The sequence below is a fragment of the Chiloscyllium plagiosum genome, unplaced genomic scaffold (assembly GCF_037043375.1).
Source record: "Chiloscyllium plagiosum isolate Xiang-an unplaced genomic scaffold, Cpla_swu_hap1 HiC_scaffold_26, whole genome shotgun sequence".
Taxonomy (NCBI): Eukaryota; Metazoa; Chordata; class Chondrichthyes; order Orectolobiformes; family Hemiscylliidae; genus Chiloscyllium; species Chiloscyllium plagiosum.
Window position 1 is genome coordinate 42,907,273 of NW_028270164.1, and position 15,934 is coordinate 42,923,206.

The following is a 15,934-nucleotide window of genomic DNA, read 5'->3' on the forward strand; positions in this document are numbered from 1 at the left end:
TTAGCCTTGCTCTGCTGTTCACATGAATGTTTATATCTGGAAAAGAGTATATCAGCTGGAAAAGTCTCCAGTTCGGTGAGTCTGCTCCGGGGTTGCGTTTAACCGCCGAGCGTGGGTTGTTGGCAACCGCTCTACGAGAACTGACGGCTCCCAGTTCCGGTAACACGTAGAGTGAGTATAAACCAGACCCGTTGTAAGTACGAGACCTGGTTGTGGCGACGCTGCGGGGAATAAAACACTTATATTCTAGCAGACTCGCCTCTTGGCTGTTTGTTCTGTGTCAGACTACTTTCCTGCGAGCCTGGTCCTTGACCTTGAGAATTTTTTAAAACACCCCCCAACCCCCAAACAACTCCACCTCTCCTCATATCAGACATTCACTCCACTCACATCTGAACTCAACTCCTCTCAGCACCCTGTTATGACCCGCTGAACCTAACATCTTCTGACCCTGCTGCTTAACCCCCCAACTATGCTCAGAATAACATCTTTCCCCACCTTTGATCTGATCACCCCCAAGAAGTAACAACCTTTCCCACTTTGTTAAGAACTAATTCCTCCAACCAGACCATGGCCTGACAGTTCATCAATTTCTGAACTGAACAATTTCCTGACCTTGAGTGACACTCTATCCATTGGTCTGATTTCTTCCCGACTTCGCAGACCCCAGGTGGGTGCCAATGCAAACCCCACCACAACCACCCCACCCCCTATCTTGGAACCAAAACCCCATACCCAATTGTTGGTTCTGACATATGTGCCACTGGAGATATGTCCAGATGTTTCCAATGTAGAAGGCGCCTAAAGGTAAGTGGATAATTTTTAATCTGAGCAGATTTTGAAATGGGGTTTCCGACTCCGATCAGAATATCTGAGCCGTTATTTTATTACCTCCTACTCTCCCCAGAATCATTCCATACAGTTTAGCTGTTCTCCTTCAGGGTGGGCAGATACAAAATTCCATTAATGTGTGCCAAAATAGTACACAACCCATTAAATTGGCACTGAAATGTAAAACAAAGTACAATAAAGCAGGAACAAACTTGTAGGCATACTTTTCATGAGCTAAGCAACTGATTGGTGTTAATAATTGCAAGTTGTTTCACTATCCTAATGTGCATTGGAAAGAAGAGACAATTGATCCCTGATATTTCAATGACTTGCTGCCGGTAGACACAACATCAGCAACAAAGTTGTTAGCAATCATACTGATAACCATAAAATGTAAATTTCAAACTCTGAATTGGTTGTGTGGGTTGATAAACATATAGAATCATGTTTAAAACCTTTACACATTTATCTGATATCCTGGGCAGCAGATGAGTGATGATCGAGTTGGTAAGCTTTGAAACAAAAGCTGTAAATTAACTGTGCTATGTGATTCAACACCAATCCTGTTTGCAGCCCACAAAATATAACTGAGTGATTCAGTATTCATGTTGCTGTTATATTGTTCTGTAACAAATAAACTGTTCTATCTTACAGTCTATTATAAATAAAATTAAAAGTTATGAAATAAAGCTTTCCACTCAAATATGTGATCGTACAAATGTAATTTTAAATTATACTTCAGTGAAAATGTGAGACCATCCCACACATCAATGAAACTGAGCAAAGCTGTGTATTCAATGGTATCTAGCTTCAAATTTTCTATCCATTTTGGCTGGTTCCTTTAACAAAACAGCCCTTGTCCAAACACATTATTTTACTATTTGGCTCTTGGCAGCCCGATAGCCCTTATTTTCGATCTAATGACTTTGACAAAAACTAAACGCACTTTCTTTTAAAGATGGGGTTTGCAGCTTTTCCGGTGAACTTTGTTTCTTGGATAAGGGTTGGAACATAATGCTGACTTGTACCTTTGGGATGCTGATCTGTTTTTCATCCTCTCAGGTTTGTTGATATGTTTGCATCCTGTTTTTCATTCTTCTGTTTCTATTTGTCTCATCTCCTTCAGTCAGAACATGAACCCTGTAAATATCTTTAGTTTATTTGATTATCTTATTATGCACTGCATTAGGGGTAAAAAAAATGTTTTGCATTTATAGAGGGATACTCATGACGATTTCAAATATCTCAAATCGTTTTATAGCAACAAAGTACTTTTCAATTGTTGTCACAGTTGATATTTTGGCAGCACAGTGGTCAGTATGTGTTTAACAAACTGACACAAACAGCAATTTGATCATGACCAGATAATCTGTTTTTTGTTATGTTTCTTGAGGGATAAATAATGGCCAAGACACTGGAGCTCCCGTTTTGCTTTGAAATCGTGCCACAGGAATTTTTATTCATTTATGGAATGTGGGCTTCTCTGGCTGAGCTAGCGCTTATTGAATATGCTTTTGCCTTTCAGATGGTGGTGGTGAGTTGCATTCTTGAACTGCTTCATACAATGCAAAAGTGAGAAGTTCCAAGATTTGGGCTAGTGAAGAAATGATGATATCTCCATTTTAGGATATTGAGAGTCTTGAGTTAAAACAACCTTTGCGCAATTACCATGTTAGGTCCCTTAAGAATCTTGTATGTTAATAAGGCCATCTCTCATTCTTCTATATTCCAATGACTACAGGCCCAAACCACTCAGTGTTTCATCATATGACAGTCTCTCCATACCTGGTATCAGCCTATTGAACCTTCTCTGGATGCATCCAACACCGGTATATCTTTCCGTGGACAAGGGGCACAAAACTGGTCACAGTATTCGAGCTGTGGTCTGACGAGTGTTTTGTATAGTTTTACGAAAATGTCCTTACTTTTATACCCCATTCCTTTTGATCTTCTCTCCACTCTCCCGCCCCCCCCCTCATTAGGTCAGAACTGGGATTTTTGCAGATAATTGCACAATGGTAAGCACTATTTGTGACTCCTCATATACTGAAGCAGTCCATGTACAAACCTGGCAAGTATTAGACAATATCCAGGCTTGACCTGTTAAGTGGAAAGTTACATTTATGTCATACAAATGCTAGAAAATGACAATCTCCACTATGAGAGAATCTAACTAACCACTGCCCCTTGAAAATACTTATTGGTGAGCACCACACAATGAAAATCCTGGGGGCTACCAGTCCAGAAACTCAAACGGACTAGTCACATAAACATAGTGGCTGGAAGAGCAGGTCAGAGGCTATGAATATTGCAATGATTAACTCACCTTTGGACTCCCGAAAGCCTGTCCATTATCTACAAGGCCCAAGTCAGGATGGAGTACTCCCCAATTACCTGGAAGAGTGCAGCTCCAACACCTGGGACAAACCAGCCTGTTTGATTGGTACCATGGCCACAAGCATCCACTCCCACCACCGATGCTCGGTGTGTACTATCTACAAGATGCCATACAGAAATTCACCAGAGGTCCTTAGATTGTGTTTTATGATCTCATAGGGAAGGTCACTGAGAATTAGCTGAAGATGATTGGGTTGAGGACACTGCACTGAGGAATTCCTGCAGACATGTTCTGTAGCTGAGGTGACTAATTTGCAATAGCGTCACCATTTTCCCTTGTGCTTAATATGACTTCAAAAAGTAGAATTTTCCTTCAGATTTTAACTTACTCTAGTTTTGCCGAGGCTCCTTGATACCACCCTCGGAATGGTTTTGGTGGAACCTGAACAAAGCATTAGTGAGCAGTTATTGTGCTACAAATGTTGTTTGATAGCACTTGTTGATGAACTCTTTCATCACATTACTGATGTTCAAGAATAGGACTCATATGGTGGGCACAGTTGGTTTCGATTTGTACAGGATATACTGGGGCAATTTTCCATTGTTGGGTAGTTTTCAGTGTTGTAACCCATATCGCATCAGCTTGACTAGAACAGCTGTGGATTCTGGAGCATATCTTCAGTGCTATTGCTGGAATGTTATCAGGGCTCATTGCCTTTGCAGTATTCAGTGCTTTCAGCCATTTCTTGACATTAGGTGGAGTCAATCAAAATGGCAGAGGAGTAGCATCTCTGGTGCAGCGGACCTCTGAAGGAGGCAGGATGGATCATCCTTAACATTTTTTGAGAATGTACTGGGCCCACCCATCATCCAAAATGGGGATATTTGTAGAAACACCTCCTCCAGTGAGTTAACTGTTCACCAAAATTCAGACTGCAAGTGGCAGGATGATAATGTTTAGATCTGATCTGTTGGGTGTGGAATCACTTACTCTTGCCTATCACTTACTGTTACTATTGTTTAGCATGCAAGTAATCCAATGTTGTCGCTTCACCAGGTTGTTACCTCATTTTTAGGTTTGTCTAATGCTACTCCTTGTATGCCCTCTTGCACTCTCCTTTGAAATAGAATTGATTCCCTTAGTTTGATGCGAATGGTAGAGTGGGGTTATGCAAATCGAGGTTGCAGATTGTGTTGGAGTGTAATGCTACTGATGGCCCCTAGTACCTCACGGAATTCCAGTCCTGAGTTGCTAGGTTTGTTCAAAGTCTGTCTGACTTAACACGGTGGATAGTGCCACACACCATAGAGGGGTATCCTCAATGTGAAGACAGGACTTTTTCTCCACTTCCCATTATAGTCATGGTCAGATGAATCTGTGGCAGGAAAAATGATGAGGATGAGGTCAAGTCTGTATTCCATTCTTGTAGCTCCTTCAACACCTGCCACATATCTGGTCTAGTGCCTTACGTCTTTTAGGACCTGACCAGCTTGACCAGTAGAGGTGCTGTCAAACCAACCATAGCAATGGATACTGACATCCACCATCCAGAGTATATTCAATGCCCAAGCAATATCAGTGCTTCCTCTGTGCTTTCAATATGAAAGAGTACTGATTCATCAGCCAAGGTGCTAGGTAGAAATCAGTAGGAAGTTTCCTTGCCTGTGTTTGACCTGATAACAAGAGACTTTGTAGGGTCATAAAGTCATAGGGATGTACAGCACAGAAATAGACCCTTCAGTCCAACTCGTCCATGCCGACCAGATGTCCTAAATTAATCGGGTCCTAGGTGCCAGCACTTCGCCAATATCCCTGTAAACCCTTTCTATTCATATACCCATCCAGATGCCTTATAAATGTTGTAATTGTACCAACTTCTCTTGCAGCTCATTTCATACTCACTAGAGTCAATGTTGAGGATTCCCAGAGTAACTCGATCACAACTGTATACCATTGCTGCCATGTCAGCTGGGTTGGATATGCAGCGGGACAGGACATGTCCGGGATTGTGGTGGTAACTGCGAAATGGTTTGCAAGGCCTATGGTTATGACTACTTCAGGCTATTGCTTGGCTATTCTGTGAGACAGCTGTCCCAGTTTTGGCACTTACCCAAATAAGTATCAAGAAAACTTTGCAGGTTTCACAGAGTTAAATTTGTGGTTTCCATTGTTTCGGCCAATGCCGCTGGTCCATTGGTTCCATTCTTTTTATTTGTTAGACTTTGTAGCACTTGATGGAACCAGGCAGCTTGCAATATCATTTTAGGGGGCACTCAAGAGTCAATAGGTCTGGAGTTCCAGGGAGATCAGACAAGGTAAAAAAAGAAAGATCTCCTTCACTTAAGGATTGTGAACAAGATGGGTTTATGAGACAATCATTTCATAGTCATGAGATTTTTTTCACTTTTGCATTCAAACTCCATCATCCACTATGATTTGAACCCAAACATTAGCTGAGTTCCTGGATTACTACAGCCACACAAGCAGGTAGATGGGATCTCAGTTTAATGCCGCCACTTTGGCAGGGCAGCATGATCGCAGTAGCTCATTGGAATTTTTGTACTTCAAGCCTTGCAGTAGAACTTGAAACCGGATACTTAAGGAAGGGAGGAGTGCTCCTGAGTTGTGGTGAAAATCACCTGTCAGTATCATCTTTGCCATTTCATCAATGATTTCAACATAAGCACTTTATAGGGCACTCTTCTCTGTGTGCATGTGCCCCCTATGGATCATACAGTCATGGAATCCCTACAGTGTGGGGGCAAGCTCTTCAGCCCATGGAGTCCACAGTGATTCTCTGAACAGCATCCCATCCAGACCCACACCCCTACCCTATCCCCACATTTCCTACAGCTAATCGATATGGCCTGCACATCCCTGGACACTACAGGCAATTTAGCAAGGCCAATCCGCCTAACCTGCACATCTCTGGACTGTGGAAGGAAACTAGAGCAACTGGAAGAAACCCACGCAGACATAGGGAGAATGTGCAAACTCCAGAGAGACCTGGAATCAAAATTGGGTCCCTGGCGCTGTGAGGGAGCAGTGCTAACTGCTGAGCCAGCATGCCATCCCGGTGCAGTGCTCAATTGTCTGGGCTCTGAGTCCTGGAATGTGGCTGTTGTTGTTCTTCAAGTATCTAATTTAAAAAGGTTATTTAACCAAGCCTCCGGGTCACCTCCATAATAATCTACATTTTGCTTCTCTTCAATATTTTGAAGGACTCTCTGTAAAACAAACTTTAAGATATTTGTCCAAATTGATAATGCATTTTTGTTTCACTATTCTTTGTATAATAAACATTGCTGTACAATAACTTTCAATCATAAGAAGCTCACACCTGAAATACAGACTCCTTTGTTCTTACTACACAGATTTATTCAGATTCTGCTTCGGCTCCTGATTTACGCATTTACTAGTAATATTTTGTTTTCACACAAGGTCTTACTATGTAAAAAGACAGGCCCTTACAACCACAACAACACAACTCACGCATTCTGTTCGACATGCCATTCGGTCCTGCACCTGTGTCAATCATAGATAGAAAGCACAGCCCAAACCAATGACGTCCTCCGGTGTGAGAAAGAAAGGGACGCCATCTTTAGCAGGCAGAGTGTGACATCAGAGCAACGCGTGACGCATCAGATGTGTGACGTCAACTGTGGGGTGACGTTGGATATGTGTGACATCAGAGCCCGGGGGTGACGCCGGGCGAGTGAGTGTGACTGGCGGGGAGGGTAGGTCTGGCTGTGCGCGCATGCGCATGGCCTGCGAGAGGGGGAGCGTGCGGTTGAAGCGGACGCCATCGGGACGAGGTAGCGACAATGTTGAAGGGGTAGGCCTCGGCCTCACCTTACACGTCACAGCGCGCCCGTACACAGCAAACTGAACGGGGGCCCCCCTCACCGACAGCCGGGCCCGGCGGCACTTCAAAGACACAAACGAGAAATAGAGAGATCAAGAAAGAGAAAAGCGATGGACGTGGATATGGACTTAGATCAGGACCTGATGCAGAAATTTAGCTGCATGGGAACCACCGACAAGGATGTGCTCATCTCCGAGTTTCAGAGGCTGCTGGGCTTCCAGCTCAACCCGGCCGGCTGTGCGTTCTTCCTGGACATGACCAATTGGTAAGCGGCAGGCCTCCCCAGGCCCTACCTTTCTTCCTCCTACTCCCTTTTGATAGGCCGATAGTGCTCACTCAGGGCCTTGTTGTTGTGCGTCTTTCCGCGGATTACATAAGCGGCTCCAGTGGGAGGGGGGACGCTACCATCAGCCTCCCTCCTCCGTTACCGAAGGGGTGATTGTTAGAGATTCGGGGAGGGGCCTCTGTTCCGGCCCTTTGCCACAAATGTACTTTTAACAGCAGCGCGCCTTTATCAGCTGGGCGCTCGGTCCTTTTTCTGTCGAGTCATTTTGCAGCGGCGAGGCTGAAAGGTTGTGTGATATGCTCGTGTACGGCTGGCTGGTGTTTCTCACTGATTAACCATCTATTGATTTTTTTTCTCTCGGTGTTCAGGCAAAAGAATTTATTTCTGATTGCACACTCGTGGAGAGTTGGAGTTGATGAGAGTTGTCTGTTTAATGACCTTCAGTACAATAATGTTAGGAAATTATAACAATGTTCTTGATACATTGCTAGAAAATTCTACGTAGTTTGCAATATTTCTGCATTTTTATTTGAATACAGTACTGTCTCACTTTTCGAATGACTTTCGAGTGGATTGACAATGGAGTAGAATTGTAGAAATTCTTGTGTAAGATTGAGATTTAAAAACTTCAAACTGACCACTTTCTCTGAAAGTTTTTTGCAGGTGGTGAAGGGATTGCAAATTTGCTTATTTTTCTTCTCATATTAGAACTGTTTGAGTGCATTTATATTTTATGTAACATGTACAATGCTAACTAGCAATGCTGAATATGAACCAGGTTAAAAGTATCGTTTAAAGCTTGAAAGTACTGGCTTTTGTTCTGATCTTGATGTGATATGATATGATATGATTAGTCCTATGTTTAGTTGCTTGTATTTTGCAATTTAAAGTTCATAATATGTGTAATATTTTCATGTTCTGCATGCTCTAATCAAATCCTTATTGCTTTACCACATATTTCATTGTTTTGGAAATTAGGATGAAGGTGTTAGTTTCTTCTTCTATCAAGTGCATTGGAATGCTGTTTTTGCTTAAGGGTGCTATTATAAGTGCAAGCTCACTATTTATCAAGCTTAGAGTTGTTAATGCTTTTGAGTCTTTTTTTTTACAAATATCTGTGTTTCATAACCAATAAATTACTTTTAATAGTACAATCTTTGTCATGTAGATAAATACTGTAGTCAGCCTATGCACAAGATTCAACAGCACTGGAAACAGGCTGTTATTTGTAATGCATATCGGGTATGGGGGTGAATAAATGTTGGCAACACTGTTAGCAGAAAATATCTTTTTTATTTCTCCAAAGAAAGTAAAGATAGCAAGTACTTTGGAAAATTCAAATTTACTCAAAGCATTACAGTTGCTGGTTACACAGGAAGTATAATGGGTACAGTGGGTGAGAAATTATAATTTTAGGTGAGTCGATACCTCAAAACCTCATGCAACCTCCTAAACTTGAACATAGGTGATAAGAGTAGGATTTGCGTAGGATTTGCGAGATAAACTCCTTCTGGTGTGCTTTGATTCCTGAAGACAGAAATTTTACAGAACTAAATCAGTTACCTTTCATCTAGAATTATGTAATACAGAATATGATAATGGTTTTAGTTGTGCCTTGTGTATTCATTTCCAACTGGTATAGTTGTTGCAGGTATGCAGCAACAACAGCCATCTCCTTTATTTGTGCCTTTTAATGTCATCAAAGGTACAGAAACCTTGAAGAACATTAACTAAATAAAATATTGCATTGAGCCACTTGAAATATTAAAACCTTGGTCAAACAAGTATGTATCATTTACCCTTTGAGGTCTTGAAAAATCCGTTATATGCTGTGTCTATGTGGGAATCACCTCTGGGTGGCTGCTCATTTTGTTGTTTGCCCAAGGGATGCTCTGTTTGGAAATCTACATAGTCAGAGAGATGTAGAGCACGGAAACAGTCCAACTTGTCCACGCTGATCAGATATCCCAAATAAATGTTCTTCTAAGTCCTTCCAATTCATATACCCATCCTGATACCTTTTTAAATGTTATAATTGTACCTGCCTCCACCACTTTCTCTGGGCAGCTAATTCCATACATGCACCACGCTCTGCGTGAAGAAGTTGCTCCTCAGATCACTCTTAAATCTTTCCCCTCTCACCTTTAAACCTTTGCCCTCTAGTTTTAGACTCCCCCCACCCCAGGGAAAATACCTTGTCTATTTACCCTCTCCATGCCCCTTGTGATTTTACAAACCTCTAAGGTCATCGCTCAGCCTCTGCTCCAGGGAAAACAGCCCAAGCCTACTCAGTTTCGCTGAAACCCTCCAACCTGGTAACATCCTTGTAAATCTTTTCTGAGCCATTTCAAGTTTCATAACATTCTTTCTTTTGGAGGGAGACTAGAATTGCATGCAGCAATTCACAAGTGGCCTCATCAACGTCCTGTACAGCTGCAACATGACTTCTGAATTCCTGTACTCGATGCATAGGCTAATAACGACCAGAGGCCGCTCTCACTATCTTATCTGCCTGTGACTCCACTTTCATGGAGCTATGAACCTGCACTCCAAGGTCTCCTTGTTCAGCAACACTCCCCAGGACCTTACCATGATGTGTCTAAGTCCTGCTTTGATTTGCCTTTCCAAAATGCAGGACCCCACGTTTATCGAAAAAGCTCATTGTGCAACTCATTACCCCCTGCACCCCCTCCCTCCCCAAAAAAAAACTCTGGCAGGAATGTTACTGCAAAAGTAAAAGCTCTATGGTAAAAGGGTAACATTTAGTTGGATAGAAGATCAGGTTGCTGACAGAAAAGAAGATAAATGAATGGACAGTTGTCTGATTGGCAGGATGTGATGAGTCGGGGCTCCTCGGAAGCCTCAACTGTTTACAATTTACATTCATGACTGGATGCATTTGGTGACACCGTGGAGCACGAGCGTTATTTCCTGCAAGTATGTGCATGTGTATTAACGGATACAGCCGTGAATTTAGCGGGGGGTTCTTGAGAATGGGCTGGATATTGGAGATTTGAACCATTCGTTCTCCTTGGCAGGCACCGGAGCAGGCCTGAAAGAAGGCAATGGATGGGATGAGAATGGAAGGGGAAGGTGATGGGTCGAAGATGGGGAATGGTTCGGGGTGAGGGTGTGAAAGGGAGAGAACATACTGGGCCAACCTCTGAAGTCTGACTGTTTCAAGGGCCACAAAAGATTAGTAAAATCTGTAAGCTCAACTGGCTGAGTGAGAACCTGGATACTGGTGAATCTTGCAGGATCTCAGCCCACAGTCATCTTCTGCAGTAAATTCAGCTAAGACTGCCGTGCCAGAGTATGGCTGTTGAGCCATATCGGAGTTGAACATGAGGGTTCTGCAGGACATGGAATACTGCGTGAATGCTCAGTGAGTGATTACCAGCATTCCCCATCGCCTCCCTAGCTGCAGAGTGGTTTGACACTTTATTTCATAGCAGCTAACAGTGCCATGCTTGTGCAGTCATCTCTTTAAAATGTTTGTCAAGCAACAGCAGACTGTTTTAAAGGGATTATGTATGTGTTGTTAAGGTATTAGCATAAAAAGGACAAATGTTGTTTTGCCACATTCTTGTGAAGTTACTACAGCTGGCTGGCTCACATAATGGAAGGGACAGAATCTTGTGTCACATGTTCCAAGGATCATCCAAACGTGCAAGATCCAACATGCCCTGAGAGAGTTCAAAGGTTTTGCAGCTGTGGAAACACCAACTGCAACAGAAACTTTCAGTTTTCTTGATATTCATGCTGATCATGCATTGGACTTAAATCATGGAACACAATGACCAAAATAAACTGTCAAGTGTCTAGCATTAGAAGGAGTAAGAACAAATAAATGTCTTATCAAAGCTAAACTGTTGGAGGTGAGGGATCGAAAACACAATGATTCTTTGAGAGACTGCGAATAGTTAATGTCGGTTCGCAATATCCAAGAAAAATACTAGGGCAATTGTTTGCTGTGTGGCAAATGTGGGCCAACCACATTACTGCAACATTTTAAGTCAGCCCTTGTATATATTTATTCATTCATAAAACAAACTCCTGTTTTCTGGTGATGGAATATGTTTTTTCTCACTTTCTAACATGTGGAATAATGGAAGAGTTGGAACCATTATATACTGCATCATTAAAAATTTAGAAAGAAGCCTTTGGAGCTGATAGTTAATGTAAGTCTTTGATGTTTCCCTTTGCATTATTTCAGGCCAGTCACATAACTATATATTCAAAGTTTGTGAAAAGATTTGTAGCTCGGATGCTCGTTGTTGTGGTTCTGTTCGCCAAGCTGGGAATTTGTGTTGCAGACATTTTGTCCCCTGTCCAGGTGACATCCTCAGTAATTGGGTGCCTCCTGTGAAGCGCTTCTGTGATCTTTCCTCCGGCATTTGTAGTGGCTTGAATCTGCCGCTTCCGGTTGTCAGTTCCAGCTGTCCGTTGCGGTGGCCGGTATATTGGGTCCAGGTCGATGTGCTTATTGAATGAATCTGTGGATGAATGACTTGCCTCTAGGAATTCCCTGGCTGTTCTCTGTTTGGCTTGTCCTATAATAGTAGTGTTGTCCCAGTCGAACTCGTGTTGCTTGTCATCTGCGTGTGTGGCTACTAAGGATAGCTGGTCGTGTCGTTTCGTGGCTAGTTGGTGTTCATGGATGCGGATCGTTAGCTGTCTTCCTGTTTGTCCTATGTAGTGTTTTGTGCAGTCCTTGCCTGGGATTTTGTACACTACATTGGTTTTGCTCATGCTGGGTATCGGGTCCTTCGTCCTGGTGAGTTGTTGTCTGAGAGTGGCTGTTGGTTTGTGTGCTGTTATGCGTCCTAGTGGTCGCAGTAGTCTGGCTGTCAGTTCGGAAATGCTCTTGATGTCCGGTAGCCAGACTACTGACTACCATCCAGGCTACTGCAACCACTAGGACTCATAACAGCACACAAACCAACAGCCACCCTCAGACAACAACCCACCAGGACGAAGGACCCGATACCCAGCATGAGCAAAACCAATGTAGTGTACAAAATCCCATGCAAGGACTGCACAAAACACTACATAGGACAAACAGGAAGACAGCTAACAATCCGCATCCATGAACACCAACTAGCCACGAAACGACACGACCAGCTATCCTTAGTAGCCACACACGCAGATGACAAGCAACATGAATTTGACTGGGACAACACTACTATGATAGGACAAACCAAACAGAGAACAGCCAGGGAATTCCTAGAGGCATGGCACTCATCCACAGATTCAATCAATAAGCACATCGACCTGGACCCAATATACCGACCACCGCAACGGACAGCTGGACTGACAACCGGAAGCGGCAGATTCAAGCCACTACAAATGACGGACGAAAGACCACAGAAGCACTTCACAGGAGGCTCCCAAGCACTGAGGATGTCACCTAGACAGGGGACAAAACGTCTGCAAAACAAATTCCCAGCTCGGAGAACAGATAATTATGTATTTTAAACCCGAAAAAGGTAAAGCATATTTTTTGAAAAAATACTGAAAGAGAAAATTAAGTATTTGGAGACTGCTTATCTTTCTGTCAAGACATTTGGTTTTCCAGTTCATGATTAGAACAGGTAAGCAGAGCTAATGATAATGACTGAGTGACAAATACTGCATATAACTATGTTTAGGAGCAATGGAGTAAAGTGAGCTGCTGCCTTAGAGATAAAAATAAACGTGATGCCATTTTGGTGCTTTTGAGTCTCGACTGGCATAATTAGCTAGTAATAAAATGAAACTCCAGCAGCTTTGTGACTCGTTCAGAAAGATGTGCAATTTCTTGCAAGGTAAATGGTTATTTCTAAATTATCACCGTTCTTCAATGTCTGAATATCAACCATATTCTAGCTGGAAAACACTGAAGGGGGAGGGTAGCAGATATGCACGCTTTCAGTAAGGGATCAAAGCCGTTATTTTTAATGAAGGGCTCTAGTTATCCTCCAGTTATTGTAGATTGCCTGCCTTTGTTCTTTTCTATTTATTCACTCAGAATGTGTCATTGGAAAAGCCAGCATTTGTTGGCCATACTGAATTGCTCGTGAAAAGATGGCAGCTGCTGCCTTGGGCACAGAAGTCTGTGTAGCAAAGGTACTCTCTGCTGTTTTGCAGCAAGTTCCAGGGTTTTGGCCTGAAGACAGTGAAGGCAGTATGTTTGCTAGTGATGAGATTGAGATTTGAAAGGGAACATGGCAGCTGGCATTTTTCGATGTTTCTTATGCCCTCGTCTTTTTAGGAATTGGGCATAGCAGATTTCAACAGAATCTTTCAAACTCAGCTACAGTGCATCTGGTGGATAGTCTTTTGCCATGGTGCTGGAGGGAGTGAATGTTGAAAGTCTTCAAGGGGACTATATTGAGTTTAAGAATGACTGGACCACTGATTTCTTCCTCTGTTATATTACTTTACTTGGCTTTGGCTCAGCTCCACTGCTGTTGAAGCTCACCTTCGAGCTTTTGTTAGCTCCAGCCCTGACAATTCCAAGATAGTCCTGCCTGGTCTCCCACTGTAAAGTTAAGGTAATCCATAGCTGTTCTACCAATGCTTTAGATTATGCAAAATTTCACTCCACCTTGGTCTTTGTGCTTGATGATCTAATATGACTCTTGATCATAGTGTTAATTTTCAGATTCTCATGCTTTCTTTCTCCATGGTGTCACCGCTTCTCATGTAGGCCATCTTCATTACAATCCTCTGATCTGCACTCCTTAAATTTTGGTCTGTTGTGCATCCCCAGTTTTAATTTCTTAATTGGTGGTCTTGGTACCCATCTCTCCTTTGCCTTGATTTCCTCCTTTTAGGAAACTTTGTTTTATAATACTTCCATGAAGTACTTTGGGACATGGTATTTACCAGTGACTGTATACATGTGAACAGACTGCTGAGTTGCCGAGGAATTGGCGACCTTAATAAATGATGTGTTGAACTTTTTTGTAACCTTGGCGATTGATTAGAACAATGTGTAATTTGTAATTTTGTTGAACTCTGTTGAGCCATAGAAAGGTTATGGAACAATGTACTGTGCCTCAAACTAATCATATCCTGTGCATTAAGGAATATATGGTTCAGACTGGGATTGATATTTAAGCTGCGCTGCTTTTGGTGTTGAAGTCCCACTAATGCTGCTTATTGTAGCATAACTAGTAATAAGTAAAATGTAACTGCAACCAATTTGGCATTCTGTTCTTAAATGCCATTTTAATAATGGTCCTCAATTTGGAAATGTTTTCTTAAAATTGTGTGGAAACCATGTTTTGTTTGCCTTCTTGCAGAGGCTATCAATGTTTATTTATGATTGGTATAGAATATCTGTTCTCAAAACCTACTATAATCTTTACTGAGATTTAAAAAAAAACGTCTGGTGACTGACCTGGAAACCCCTAATTTGAATTACACCACGTTGTGTAACATAAACAGAAATTTTCTGGAAAAGCTCAGCAGGACTGGTAGCATCTGTGGAAAATGACCCTTCCTCAACGTTGTGTTCTGTGCTTGTGTTTATGGATGGTCTGCATGGTGTTGATATAGTTTTTCATAGTAAATGGGGCGGGATGTTCTTCTTTATACTATGTGGTGCCTGTTTCATTCTAGTTTTGGGTTTGGTATGAGAAATACACTGCTTGCCTCAAATGTAATATTGTGTTTAAGTTGACTCGAATGACCTAATTAAGTGTGGTGTTAACAAATACAGAGTATGCCGTCTATGGTTTTTTACATATATATGAATGATTTGCTTTCTCTGCTTGCCTCCTTTTAGAAAAGTTATTGCTGTTAAATGTAAAGCAATATTCAGTACCACTAGTACATTTGGAAGTAAGACCATGATATTGGAGTAGAAGTAGGTCACTTGGCCCTTCGAATCTGCACTCTGCCGTTCAATGAAATCATGGTTGATCAGATAATCTTGAATACCCCATTCTTGCTTAATCCCCGTAACCCTTGATTCCCTATGTGATAGGCAGATTTGTAATCACTATCTTGAATATTCTTAACAACCCAGGCTGCTATGCTGCCGTCTGAGAGAAGAGCTTCGTCCTCCTCCAGAGTGCTAACTGGATGACCCCTTTCTCTGAGATTTATGCCCTCTGGCCCTAGAATCTTCTGAAAGAGGAAATAAGTTCTTCGCATCTATCATATCAAGCTCTCTAAGAATCTTACCTCAATAAAGTTGCCTCTCATTCTTCTTAAACATAATGTTCATGCTGCAGGTTGCTCCCAAATTCGTGAGTCCTTGTCAGACAAATTTCACTTTAAGCCAGCACAGTTAGTTTATATTTTAGTACAAAGTTATCGAGAAAATCTCCTCGCTGTCTTGAGCTTTCTCAAGATAATAGTGAAGTTTTGAAGTTTAGAACAAGGTAAATTAAGCATAGGGCAAGTTGAATTAGGAATTTGTGCAACCATAAGTTGCTTATCAGGAATGCATTTGAATTGTCAACCTTCAAAGTTACGATTTGAGAATTTTCTAGCAAATGAGTTGAGAAAAGGGTGAAATTGGGCCATTTTACTTAGTAAAGAGTAGTGACTGAAAATGCTTTCAGATTTTTCAACATTAAATTTGGAAAAAATTCTGCACATCAATTGTGAGATTGGGATA

At 42.0% G+C, this 15,934-nt stretch overlaps 1 protein-coding gene across 7 annotated transcripts in view; it reads left to right on the forward strand.

The window, feature by feature from the left end:
- The first annotated feature begins 6,903 nt into the window (after positions 1 to 6,903).
- Positions 6,904 to 15,934, forward strand: part of ilrun (inflammation and lipid regulator with UBA-like and NBR1-like domains) — a 77,242-nt gene continuing 68,211 nt past the window's right edge. For 3 of the 7 annotated variants that reach the window (XM_043716932.2, XM_043716941.2, XM_043716934.2), the window contains exon 1: positions 6,920 to 7,299. In XM_043716932.2, coding sequence (XP_043572867.1) covers positions 7,145 to 7,299 — 155 coding nt within the window. In that variant the 5' untranslated portion in view covers positions 6,920 to 7,144. Of the gene's footprint in view, positions 7,300 to 15,934 lie in introns of all 7 variants that reach the window. The other 4 variants (XM_043716942.2, XM_043716927.2, XM_087973657.1 and 1 more) reach the window with 4 other exon arrangements.